This window comes from Oncorhynchus keta, unplaced genomic scaffold (genome assembly GCF_023373465.1).
Source record: "Oncorhynchus keta strain PuntledgeMale-10-30-2019 unplaced genomic scaffold, Oket_V2 Un_contig_16559_pilon_pilon, whole genome shotgun sequence".
NCBI lineage: Eukaryota > Metazoa > Chordata > Actinopteri > Salmoniformes > Salmonidae > Oncorhynchus > Oncorhynchus keta.
The window spans coordinates 63,650-75,156 of NW_026279985.1; the positions used below are offsets into that span (position 1 = coordinate 63,650).

The 11,507-nt window shown below is 47.6% G+C and overlaps 1 protein-coding gene across 1 annotated transcript; it reads right to left on the bottom strand.

The window, feature by feature from the left end:
- Positions 1 to 1,868: 1,868 nt before the first annotated feature.
- Positions 1,869 to 7,443, bottom strand: LOC127919401 (carbohydrate sulfotransferase 1-like). Its single transcript, XM_052502914.1, has 2 exons — positions 7,116 to 7,443; positions 1,869 to 3,676 (listed from the first exon to the last, which is right to left on the bottom strand). The coding sequence occupies exon 2, from the start codon at positions 3,625 to 3,627 to the stop codon at positions 2,350 to 2,352; it is 1,278 nt and encodes a 425-aa protein (XP_052358874.1). The 5' UTR covers positions 3,628 to 3,676; positions 7,116 to 7,443; the 3' UTR covers positions 1,869 to 2,349.
- Positions 7,444 to 11,507: the final 4,064 nt, after the last annotated feature.

An 11,507-nucleotide genomic window follows, 5' to 3' on the forward strand; every position in this document is an offset into this window, starting at 1 on the left:
GAGAGTGATACAGAGAGTGGGAGAGGGAGACAGAGAGAGAGCGACAGAGAGTGGGAGAGGGAGACACAGAGTGGGAGAGGGAGACAGAGAGTGGGAAAGGAGACAGAGAGTGGGAGAGGGAGACAGAGAGTGGGAGAGGGAGACAGAGAGTGATACAGAGCGACATAGAGAGGGAGACAGAGAGGGAGACAGTGGGAGAGAGAGGGAGACAGAGAGACAGAGAGAGGGAGTGGGAGACAGAGAGAGTGAGACAGAGAGAGAGCGACAGACAGAGAGAGACAGAGAGAGAGAGAGACAGAGAGGAGAGAGAGAGAGAGAGACAGAGAGGGAGAGTGGGAGACAGAGAGGGGAGACAGAGAGGGAGAGAGAGAGAGAGCGACAGACAGAGAGAGACAGAGAGAGAGAGAGAGAGAGAGACAGAGAGAGAGAGAGAGAGAGAGAGAGAGAGAGAGGGAGAGTGGGAGACAGAGAGGGAGACAGAGAGGGAGAGAGAGAGAGCGACAGACAGAGAGAGACAGAGAGAGAGAGAGAGACAGAGAGAGAGAGACAGAGAGAGAGAGAGAGACAGAGAGAGAGAGAGAGAGAGAGAGAGAGAGAGAGAGAGAGAGAGAGACAGAGAGAGAGCGACAGACAGAGAGAGACAGAGAGAGAGAGAGAGACAGAGAGGGAGAGACAGAGAGGGAGAGACAGAGAGGGAGAGAGAGAGAGTGAGACAGAGAGAGAGCGACAGACAGAGAGAGACAGAGAGAGAGAGAGACAGAGAGGGAGAGAGAGACAGAGAGGGAGAGAGAGAGAGTGAGACAGAGAGAGAGCGACAGACAGAGAGAGACAGAGAGAGAGAGAGAGACAGAGAGGAGAGAGAGAGAGAGAGACAGAGAGAGAGCGACAGACAGAGAGAGACAGAGAGAGAGAGAGAGACAGAGGGAGAGAGAGAGAGAGAGACAGAGAGGGAGAGAGAGAGAGAGAGACAGAGAGGGAGAGAGAGAGAGAGACAGAGAGGGAGAGAGAGACAGAGATAGAGAGAGACAGAGAGGGAGAGAGAGAGAGTCAGAGAGGGAGAGAGAGAGGGAGAGTGTGCTTCCATCCCGGACCAGAGTAGGATCACAGCCTTGTGTTCTGCATCTCAATGGGCTCAGCCACCAATACTGATGAGCCACAGAGTGTGTGAATTCCCATATACAGCGTTATCTGTTCTGGGTAAATGGATAGAAATCACAGTCCACACTGTCCCTAAACGCCACTTTGACCTGGGCATTCACATCCTTCACTATTCACTATAGCATTGTTTCTAAATACATTAAAGAGCCAAGGGAGTCAGATTTAGATTTGGTCATGAGTGATTTTGCTTGCAGTTTTCTCTGAAAGGAATGGAAGACGATGCTTAATAAGATAAAAATATGTCTTCAATTCATAATAATTCTCTGTTTTGTTTTACCTTAACGTTGTACGTTTGAATCCCTCTCAACAGATGCTAACATTCCATTGAGGAAATGCTTATACAAATCTGCCCCAGATACTGCGGTGGCAAGGGTGTGATGTAACGCTAATGCCTTTACCTCTGACTGTGTTTAGGAATGTTTCGGAAGTGCTGTTTATTGGTCACCAATGGACCCCCCCATGTACTCAATTGTGCCATTTCCTCTTGCTCCTGCTATAGATGCTGGGTTAGTATTCATGACTTTGTTAGGAACAGATGGTTAGAGACCCTGAACGCCTGATGCTGTGATGAAACATTCATACCACTTCCTGTGGGATTTAAGCCCTTTACTCAGGGGGTGTAGCTATCATGGGCTATTACCCTGCGTTGTGTGACACCCTGTCACCAGTATTCCCCGTTCCCATTGACAGAAAGACGATCCTGGTAAAGGTTGAGTGCAACATTCACTATTTATTGCACAGTTGGTCTTGTTCAGTCCAATGTTGTCCAGTCCTATAAAAGTCTGTTGTCCTCCTGCAACGCGGACTCAGTCACCCCTTAGAGGGAATGGCAACATTCACTGTGTGTGTTGATGCAACAGCTGGCAGACAGGGAGTCTATGAGGACGGTGCTTTGCATTTAGTTCAGACGGCTGAAAGTAAAAGTCAATGGTCTTCATTATCAAATCCTCGGGAGTTGAATTTACATTTGTAAACTGGTGTGTTTATCTCTAGGTTTTTTTTTCTTTAAATCAAACATTTTGTGCTGTTCCTAAACCAACAAGTGAACTCCCACCCTTAGATGACTTTAAGAATTCTTAAGTTGTAGTGCAAATTTGAAATCAAAAGACAAAAACACAAACATAACCCATGAAAATTATAAGGCAACATTTATAAATATATAAAACAATAGTCATCCGGGAACTATCTTTGTTAGGAAAAAGGTACAAAAGTTTTGTCCTGCACGAGTGAGAGCGACATGTTTTTCAGTTCCTCAGCTGACTTTACTGCCTTATAGCCCAGCTGATGTAGTACCTTGTGACACGTGGCCTGCGTATACTCCACCATGTCGTAGGACAGTTTCAAGCGCCAGCTCTCGGCGTTGGCCGCCGAGTCCCTCACCGTACCGTACTTGTGTTTAGCCGACAGCTCGGTGCTGCCCCTAGTGTTGGTCTGTATCCACTCCTCCACGCTCTTGTCCATCGGCAGACCCAGGAAGTCATATATCTCCATGGTCTTCAGCAGAGGGTTCCTGGACAGATCCTCGTAACGCACCAGCATATACTTCCCTTTGAGCCAGTGGGGGTGGCTGAGTCCTGTGGACACAGAGCCGAGGAAGTCCTCACAAACCACCGTCAGCTGGCTGAGGTCCAGGTTGTAGGGCCTCCGCCCTGTGGCCCTCCAGATCCTCCACAGACGGTAGGTGTCCCGGAAAGTCTCGATCCGCGACGACAGGATCCCGCGAGGGTCGCGCACCAACTGGATAACCTTGATGTTCAGCCGTGGATCCTCCACCAGTGCCCGCAGGTCCCCGATCTCCGGCACACGCACAACCTTGATCGCCACGTGCCGCTTCTCGCGGCAGGCATCGGCCGCCAGGGTCATGTTGAGGGAGGCACACTTCTTGACACAGTCACCCTCCTCTACATTGGTGTCGGTGGGTCCAAAGGCATCACACACGGGCAGCGAGCATAGCGCCCGGCTGGCCCCTCTACGGAACAGCTTGTCTGTGGTGTGGTTGGCCGGCGCCGGCTTAATGTAACTCTCTAGGAAGTAGAGGTCACAGCCGTAGAGGCTCCGCAGGAGATCGCGACTGGCACCCAGCATCACCCTGCGGTCGGCTGCGTTGCGGCTGTGAGATAGCCGAGGGATCAGAGTGGTCTGGACATGGTAGAGGGGCTCGAATAGGTAGAAGATGTCAGCATGCTGGTTGAGCAGCTGGCCCACGAAGGAGGAGCCGCTGCGCGTTGTAGCCAGCACCATGATGTGGGTCTTACGGGAGGCGTTGAAGCTGAAGTAGGGGTAGTCGTCGCAGCCGGCCCGCCCCTCTATGGGGGACTCTGTCTCGGGGCCTCCCAGGAGGCCACAGTTCTGGGGGCTTGGCACGGGGCAGAGCTGGAAGGGCTTGGAGGTGAGAGTCCGGATGGCGGTGTACTGGATGGCGATGGAGGCCAAGGCCAGCAGGATCACTGCCTTCCAGGAACATTGCATGGCTGGGCCACTTCATTTAGACGCCGGCGGTCAGAGCCAAGTCATATACCTGAGGGGGAAGGAAATAATGGTTACGCTAGAGAACAACGGAGTAACCCTGCTATTGATGCATATCATTGTACTATAGCCTCTAATAAAGAACTGAACTTGCAACAGTTGTTGTGAAGTGTATACAAGTTATGTAATGATGCATGCATCAAGTGTGAAGAGCCTCAGTTTGATGTGTCAGTGCAGTGTATTCTGTGTCAGTGCAGTGTGTTCTGTGTCAGTGTAGTGTATTCTGTGTCAGTGTAGTGTGTTCTGTGTCAGTGTAGTGTGTTCTGTGTCAGTGCAGTGTGTTCTGTGTCAGTGCAGTGTGTTCTGTGTCAGTGTGTTCTGTGTCAGTGTAGTGTATTCTGTGTCAGTGTAGTGTATTCTGTGTCAGTGTAGTGTGTTCTGTGTCAGTGTAGTGTATTCTGTGTCAGTGTAGTGTATTCTGTGTCAGTGTAGTGTATTCTGTGTCAGTGTAGTGTATTCTGTGTCAGTGTAGTGTGTTCTGTGTCAGTGTAGTGTGTTCTGTGTCAGTGCAGTGTGTTCTGTGTCAGTGCAGTGTGTTCTGTGTCAGTGTGTTCTGTGTTAGTGTAGTGTATTCTGTGTCAGTGTAGTGTATTCTGTGTCATTGCAGTGTGTTCGGTGTCAGTGTATTCTGTGTCAGTGTAGTGTGTTCTGTGTCAGTGTAGTGCATTCTGTGTCAGTGTATTCTGTGTCAGTGTATTCTGTGTCAGTGTAGTGCAGTGTAGTGTGTTCTGTGTCAGTGTAGTGTATTCTGTGTCAGTGTAGTGTGTTCTGTGTCAGTGTAGTGTGTTCTGTGTCAGTGCAGTGTGTTCTGTGTCAGTGTGTTCTGTGTTAGTGTAGTGTATTCTGTGTCAGTGTAGTGTATTCTGTGTCATTGCAGTGTGTTCGGTGTCAGTGTATTCTGTGTCAGTGTAGTGTGTTCTGTGTCAGTGTGTTCTGTGTCAGTGTATTCTGTGTCAGTGTAGTGTGTTCTGTGTCAGTGTAGTGCATTCTGTGTCAGTGTATTCTGTGTCAGTGTATTCTGTGTCAGTGTAGTGCAGTGTAGTGTGTTCTGTGTCAGTGTATTGTATTCTGTGTCTGTGTCAGTGTGTTCTGTGTCAGTGTAGTGTGTTCTGTGTCAGTGTAGTGTGTTCTGTGTCAGTGTAGTGTGTTCTGTGTCAGTGCAGTGTATTCTGTGTCAGTGGAGTGTGTTCTGTGTCAGTGTAGTGTGTTCTGTGTCAGTGTAGTGTGTTCTGTGTCAGTGCAGTGTATTCTGTGTCAGTGTATTCTGTGTCAGTGTAGTGTGTTCTGTGTCAGTGTAGTGTATTCTGTGTCAGTGCAGTGAGTTCTGTGTCAGTGTATTCTGTGTCAGTGTAGTGTGTTCTGTGTCAGTGTAGTGTATTCTGTGTCAGTGTAGTGTGTTCTGTGTCAGTGTGTCCTGTGTCAGTGTAGTGTGTTCTGTGTCAGTGTATTCTGTGTCAGTGTAGTGTGTTCTGTGTCAGTGTAGTGTGTTCTGTGTCAGTGTGTTCTGTGTCAGTGTAGTGTGTTCTGTGCCAGTGTATTCTGTGTCAGTGTATTCTGTGTCAGTGTAGTGCATTCTGTGTCTGTGTGTTCTGTGTTAGTGTAGTGTGTTCTGTGTCAGTGTAGTGTATTCTGTGTCTGTGTCAGTGTGTTCTGTGTCAGTGTAGTGTGTTCTGTGTAAGTGTAGTGTGTTCTGTGTCAGTGCAGTGTATTCTGTGTCAGTGTAGTGTGTTCTGTGTCAGTGGAGTGTGTTCTGTGTCAGTGTAGTGTGTTCTGTGTCAGTGCAGTGTATTCTGTGTCAGTGTAGTGTGTTCTGTGTCAGTGTAGTGTGTTCTGTGTCACTGTAGTGTGTTCTGTGTCAGTGTATTCTGTGTCAGTGTAGTGTGTTCTGTGTCAGTGCAGTGTATTCTGTGTCAGTGTAGTGTATTCTGTGTCAGTGCAGTGTATTCTGTGTCAGTGTAGTGTGTTCTGTGCCTCTGCTTTCTATGTGACCTCCAGAGATGTGCCAGATGGCTTTCCCTCTGTTGTGGCTTGTTGCTTCTACTGAATAAGCTGATATCAAAAGTCTCTTATGTCCACTGAATGCTCAATCACTAATGTACCGTTAGTTCACCCTCCACTAATCTCTGCCCTAAAGGCAGAGGTTGAGATAGAGAGAGAGAGAGAGAGAGAGAGAGAGAGAGAGAGAGAGAGAGAGAGAGAGAGAGAGAGAGAGAGAGAGAGAGAGAGAGAGAGAGAGAGAGAGAGAGAGAGAGAGAGAGAAAGAGAGAGGACAGAGAGAGAGACAGATAGAGAGAGGGAGAGAGAGAGAGAGAGGGACAGATAGAAAGGAGAGAGAGAATCAAGTAGCCAGAAATATAAATCATAATGAATTGTTTCTCTGACCAGCTAGCTTTTGTAATTTAAATAATATGTCTGTGTCGAGGTGAGTGCAGAATACCATTCACAAAGACATGTAAACCATCCACAGTAGCACAACGTTCTACGGTTTGAATTCATGTCATAAAAAGGGGGAATCCATAAAAAAATGAATTAACATGACAATTCAAAAGGCTTTGTGTGGCAGTGATACATTATGTAGGATAAATGCCTTTTGTATTTCTGTACAAAACTGTGATCGCTCTGAATGGTAGTCAGTCACTACAATCAGCATTCATCATCATCAGCTCAGGCTCCTCTTTCGGGGCGCTCAGTTCCGCTCTGATTCCACCTCAACCGAATTCACATTGTTACACCGGGAACTAAAACCCAAACGCTGAAAAATATAGACTTTTAAAATGTAACGACTTTATTCCAAACTATAGGCCTAAATTAACTGTGAAATATTAAAATATCACAATGCTCCCTCTATCCCATATCACTACAGAACAATAAGAAATGTAGGACATTAGATGTCAGCGAAATAAGTCCAAAGAATAGTAGGCCTAAGCATCTATTTGTTTATACATTTTTCTGTAGATAGTGATACCTATAGCCCAGGTTATTCCTCTGACAGACACTTGAGCAGTGGCCCAATATCATAAGAAATCAGCACACGATAAAAGAGCATAGACTATTACAATTGTAATAACGCATTAAACACCGCTTTGCCACTATGTGGATGGAATAATTGCGCCACCTGTAGAAAAGTGATGTTTTAAACAGCATGCGACTGGCAAGTAATGTCTACCGACAGAGATAACGGTTTGTGTCCGTCTGTGCGCGCGGGGGCGCAGGGTAAGCTTCTCCGATGCATATACGCTAAATATAAACATGTCATGCACCACAACCAACTAACCAAACATAATGGAAGGCATGGATTGAATATTTGTAAAACAATAACTTTATCCACACATTGGTACATGTTTTAAATTAACCCACCCTCCTGCAATTAGATCGCAAAATATAGTGGAAACACATTGAGCACGTCTGTTTCCACAGGATAGCCTAGTTACCTTATTGACGGCTGTGTTTAAGGACTGCCGTCAATCGCAAAGAAAAGTAGCAGCGGTGCGATTTTTCCAATCACAGACAACGGGTCTGGTTTCCACTAACGCAGTATCCCCGGTACGCTCCTCGGCTTTGTCCCCGCTTCTGCCATCGGGATAGCGGACAAATAAGAGGAATATTCTTGCGCAATAGATCCATGAGTATTCACACTTAAGAAACCATTTACAAAACCGAATAGTGTCGGGAAACACCCTACACGGAAAAAATAACTGATTGAAATGAAAGATGTGGAACACCAGGAGCTTCGTGCACTGCATCCGTCGCGCAGTCAGGTTTCTTTCAAATTATGCGAGGAGGCTGTGTGCGTGTGAGGTAGGCTACACATGGACTGGATGTCTGGACCACCCCCAAACGCTCCTCTCTCTGGCTCTCACGCTCACTCACTCACTCACTCACTCACTCAAATTCAAACGCAGACTTAGTTAGGTTTTTAACCCATCAAGAACACTTGTCAGAATGTACGCATTGGCCACAATTATCCTGTTATTGGCCCCCACTGCGCCTGTTGTTTATTTGGATTAGCATACGAGATTATTTCAAAAACTAGAGGAGATATTTGCTTTTCAAATAAGATATTAAGATGTTAAGTATATAGTATGTATAAGCTGGAAGTAGAGGACTAAGCGTTGTTGTTCACTAGTTTACTCAATTAGGGGAGCGGTGGTAGGGTTAGAAAGTCATATAAAGGACAATATATTTAAAACAAATATGTCAATATATATGTATATATACATACATACACACATATATATATATATATATATATATATATACATACATATATATATATATATATACATACATACATATATATATATATATATATATATATATATATATATATATATATATATATATATATATATATATATACATACATATACACACATATATATATATATATATGCATACATATATATATATATATATATACATACATATACACACATACATTATATATATTGATTAGTTCAGTGTTAGCTAGCTACATAGCTGTCTTTGTTTCCAAGATAATTGTGTAGTTTAGTGTGTAGCCTTGGAGTGATTATCTTAATTCACTGAGGTTCGCTAGCCAGCTATTTGTCGTCCTTAACGTAGGAGACTCTGCTAGCTAGCCAACAGCTAACAGCTAACAGCTAGCCAACGTCACCACACGTTTACTGATTCGAATTCAATCACCGGTCAGGAGTATCACATTTTCATTTCATTACAGTACAACGGTTTGATTTGTTTGATCGTAGCTAGCTACATAGCTAGCTACATAGCCGTCTTTGTTTCAAAGATAATTGTGTAGTCTAGACCGATTTCCTAGGTTAGCTAGCCAGCTATTGTCGTTCTTTTAACTCAACGTAACGTTAACAACACTGCTAGCTAACCAGCTAGCCCCGAATAGCAGCACTGTAGAAATTATTACACTCAACGGAACGACTTGATTAGTGTAGTGCCAACAACGCAGCTACTGCCAGCTAGCCTACTTTAGCAGTACTGTATCATTTTAATCATTTTAGTCAATAAGATTCTTGCTACGTAAGCTTAACTTTCTGAACATTCGAGACGTGTAGTCCACTTGTCATTCCAATTTCCTTGCATTAGCGTAGCCTTTTCTGTAGCCTGTCAACTATGTGTCTGTCTATCCCTGTTCTCTCCTCTCTGCACAGACCATACAAACGCTCCACACCGCGTGGCCGCGACCACCCTAATCTGGTGGTCCCAGCGTACGACCCACGTGGAGTTCCAGGTCTCCGGTAGCCTCTGGAACTGCCGATCTGCGGCCAACAAGGCAGAGTTCATCTCAGCCTATGCCTCCCTCCAGTCCCTTGACTTCTTGGCACTGACGGAAACATGGATCACCACAGATAACACTGCTACTCCTACTGCTCTCTCCTCGTCCGCCCACGTGTTCTCGCACACCCCGAGAGCTTCTGGTCAGCGGGGTGGTGGCACCGGGATCCTCATCTCTCCCAAGTGGTCTTTCTCTCTTTCTCCCCTTACCCATCTGTCTATTGCCTCCTTTGAATTCCATGCTGTCACAGTTACCAGCCCTTTCAAGCTTAACATCCTTATCATTTATCGCCCTCCAGGTTCCCTCGGAGAGTTCATCAATGAGCTTGATGCCTTGATAAGCTCCTTTCCTGAGGACGGCTCACCTCTCACAGTTCTGGGCGACTTTAACCTCCCCACGTCTACCTTTGACTCATTCCTCTCTGCCTCCTTCTTTCCACTCCTCTCCTCTTTTGACCTCACCCTCTCACCTTCCCCCCCTACTCACAAGGCAGGCAATACGCTTGACCTCATCTTTACTAGATGCTGTTCTTCCACTAACCTCATTGCAACTCCCCTCCAAGTCTCCGACCACTACCTTGTATCATTTTCCCTCTCGCTCTCATCCAACACTTCCCACACTGCCCCTACTCGGATGGTATCGCGCCGTCCCAACCTTCGCTCTCTCTCCCCCGCTACTCTCTCCTCTTCCATCCTATCATCTCTTCCCTCTGCTCAAACTTTCTCCAACCTATCTCCTGATTCTGCCTCCTCAACCCTCCTCTCCTCCCTTACTGCATCCTTTGACTCTCTATGTCCCCTATCCTCCAGGCCGGCTCGGTCCTCCCCTCCCGCTCCGTGGCTCGACGACTCATTGCGAGCTCACAGAACAGGGCTCCGGGCAGCCGAGCGGAAATGGAGGAAAACTCGCCTCCCTGCGGACCTGGCATCCTTTCACTCCCTCCTCTCTACATTTTCCTCCTCTGTCTCTGCTGCTAAAGCCACTTTCTACCATTCTAAATTCCAAGCATCTGCCTCTAACCCTAGGAAGCTCTTTGCCACCTTCTCCTCCCTCCTGAATCCTCCCCCCTCCTCCCTCTCTGCAGATGACTTCGTCAACCATTTTGAAAAGAAGGTCGATGACATCCGATCCTCGTTTGCTAAGTCAAACGACACCGCTGGTTCTGCTCACACTGCCCTACCCTATGCTCTGACCTCTTTCTCCCCTCTCTCTCCAGATGAAATCTCGCGTCTTGTGACGGCCGGCCGCCCAACAACCTGCCCGCTTGACCCTATCCCCTCCTCTCTTCTCCAGACCATTTCCGGAGACCTTCTCCCTTACCTCACCTCGCTCATCAACTCATCCCTGACCGCTGGCTACGTCCCTCCCGTCTTCAAGAGAGCGAGAGTTGCACCCCTTCTGAAAAAACCTACACTCGATCCCTCCGATGTCAACAACTACAGACCAGTATCCCTTCTCTCTTTTCTCTCCAAAACTCTTGAGCGTGCCGTCCTTGGCCAGCTCTACCGCTATCTCTCTCAGAATGACCTTCTTGATCCAAATCAGTCAGGTTTCAAGACTAGTCATTCAACTGAGACTGCTCTTCTCTGTATCACGGAGGCGCTCCGCACTGCTAAAGCTAACTCTCTCTCCTCTGCTCTCATCCTTCTAGACCTATCGGCTGCCTTCGATACTGTGAACCACCAGATCCTCCTCTCCACCCTCTCCGAGTTGGGCATCTCCGGCGCGGCCCACGCTTGGATTGCGTCCTACCTGACAGGTCGCTCCTACCAGGTGGCGTGGCGAGAATCTGTCTCCTCACCACGCGCTCTCACCACTGGTGTCCCCAGGGCTCTGTTCTAGGCCCTCTCTTATTCTCGCTATACACCAAGTCACTTGGCTCTGTCATAACCTCACATGGTCTCTCCTATCATTGCTATGCAGACGACACACAATTAATCTTCTCCTTTCCCCCTTCTGATGACCAGGTGGCGAATCGCATCTCTGCATGTCTGGCAGACATATCAGTGTGGATGACGGATCACCACCTCAAGCTGAACCTCAGCAAGACGGAGCTCCTCTTCCTCCCGGGAAGGACTGCCCGTTCCATGATCTCGCCATCACGGTTGACAACTCCATTGTGTCCTCCTCCCAGAGCGCTAAGAACCTTGGCGTGATCCTGGACAACACCCTGACGTTCTCAACTAACATCAAGGCGGTGTCCCGTTCCTGTAGGTTCATGCTCTACAACATCCGCAGAGTACGACCCTGCCTCACACAGGAAGCGGCGCAGGTCCTAATCCAGGCACTTGTCATCTCCCGTCTTGACTACTGCAACTCGCTGTTGGCTGGGCTCCCTGCCTGTGCCATTAAACCCCTACAACTCATCCAGAACGCCGCAGCCCGTCTGGTGTTCAACCTTCCCAAGTTCTCTCTCACGTCACCCCGCTCCTCCGCTCTCTCCACTGGCTTCCAGTTGAAGCTCGCATCCGCTACAAGACCATGGTGCTCGCCTACGGAGCTGTGAGGGGAACGGCACCTCAGTACCTCCAGGCCCTGATCAGGCCCTACACCC